Source organism: Protobothrops mucrosquamatus, unplaced genomic scaffold, assembly GCF_001527695.2.
Source record: "Protobothrops mucrosquamatus isolate PMUCROS unplaced genomic scaffold, P.Mucros_1.0 scaffold995, whole genome shotgun sequence".
NCBI classification, from domain to species: domain Eukaryota; kingdom Metazoa; phylum Chordata; class Lepidosauria; order Squamata; family Viperidae; genus Protobothrops; species Protobothrops mucrosquamatus.
In genome coordinates, this window is record NW_015387233.1 from 268,615 (window position 1) to 270,501 (window position 1,887).

At 35.2% G+C, this 1,887-nt stretch overlaps 1 protein-coding gene across 1 annotated transcript in view; it reads right to left on the reverse strand.

The window, feature by feature from the left end:
- The window catches only part of CCDC138 (coiled-coil domain containing 138), a 27,238-nt gene that overhangs the window by 12,283 nt on the left and 13,068 nt on the right, over positions 1 to 1,887 (reverse strand). The window contains exon 11 of the mRNA XM_015819823.2: positions 841 to 957. Coding sequence (XP_015675309.1) covers positions 841 to 957 — 117 coding nt within the window. The remainder of the gene's footprint in view (positions 1 to 840; positions 958 to 1,887) is intronic.

Below are 1,887 nucleotides of genomic sequence, written 5' to 3' on the forward strand. Positions count from 1 at the left end.
GCGACGAGGGGACGTTTTTTTTTTCTTCGCCCTCGCGTGAGTGGCTGAATCCCGGAAAAGGCACAGTGCGAACTCACAATTCGCCTGCGCCCTCAATGGACCAGCCACCACTGCGTCACCCCACCCCAGCCCTCGTTTATAACGCGCACCCAAACTTTGATTTCCTTTTTTGGTAGAAAATTTTGCGCGTTATACTCGAATAAATACGGTATACATTTTATGGTAATGTAAATGTTATAGACAAGTATTATCAACACTGTAATCTGGTCATTTAAAATATGCAATGTACTTCTAAACCAGTGATCTCAAAAGATAAATACTTAATGCAATAAACCATTTAATAGGTTTGACACTACAGTTTATATTTAGAATTAGAGCTGAAGATTTTCTGCCTATTATAAATCTGTAATGAAGATGCATTATTCCATAATGATTAATTATAAGATTGATATGAATTTGCATCAAAGCAGAAAAACAAAAGGAGATCATGCTGGCTTGAAGCCAATAAAAAATTTTATATAAATTGTATAAAGAGAATCCTGCAATTTTACAAAACAATCTGTTCAGATCTAGAATCCTAGTAGTCTCTGAAGATGGATTCACAAAAAACTGAGTCTTACAAGAAAAATTGTGGAATATATATTGTATTAATATTAAAATGATTTACCTATGATTAAATATTTAATTATTTCAATATTTATTTGATTTATGTGCTGCCCATCTCATCTAGAAGCAGATTAAGATTTAGATTAGTTAATGCCATAAAACATGAACATTTTCTTTTGTTCAGAGAAACATTCTTAGTGAAAAGCACAATTCCTGCATGAAAATATATTTTACCTGGGTACTTCCATCTAACTGCCTTACAGCCCAGTAAATGCACTTAACCACAGGAAAGTGCAGATTAGGATTCACAAATGGCAACCACTGAAGTTGTTCTGCAACTAGAGGCAAAAGCTGCAAAACACAAACATAAAATTGCAATTATTTTCCAAATTATGGTCTTACACATAGATTTTACTTGGAAACTGGTTCTTATGCTGGTAATAAAAAATAAAATTATCAAAAGTTAAATATTAATATGCAGAAATATCTCAAAGTATGAACTAGAGAAATGCATTGTGTTAATTTTTTTCTCACTATTTTTTCCTGCTTTTTTCCCTGCAAATCCCTCCTAACCCCTCTGTTTGGCTGATCCAGGTGCTAGGATTGTGCTGGAACTTGATTAGCCAAAAAAAAAAAAAAGGTCATGTTTTTATACGTTTGAACTTTAAATACTTTAATTTTATTCAAGCAATAATGAATTGCCTTTGTTGTTGTTAGTTGCGAAGTTGTGTCTAACCCATCGCGACCCCATGGACAATGTTCCTCCATGCCTTCCTGTCCTATCATCTTCTGTCCTATCATCTTCTGGAGTCCATTTAAGCTCACACCTACTGCTTCAGTGACTCCATCCAGCCATCTCATTCTCTGTTGTCCCCTTCTTCTATTGCCCTCAAGCTTTCCCAGCATTAGGCTCTTCTCCAGTGAGTCCTTCCTTCTCATTAGGTGGCCAAAGTACTTGAGTTTCAACTTCAGGATCTGCCTTCTAAAGATCTCCTCTAGGACTGACCAGTTTGATCACCTTGCAGTCAAGGGGACTCGCAGGAACCTTCTCCAGCACCATTATTATTATTATTATTATTATTATTATTATTATTATTATTATTATTATTTATTAGACTTATATGCCGCCCTTCTCCCCACAGGACTCAGGGCGGCTCACAGCATATTAAAACAGTACCAAAGCATTATCCCAATAAAACCAATTAAAAACAAATATTTACCGCTGTGTCATGTTAAAATAATAATTAAAATTGTCCCTATTTAAAATTCTCCCTAGGCCAG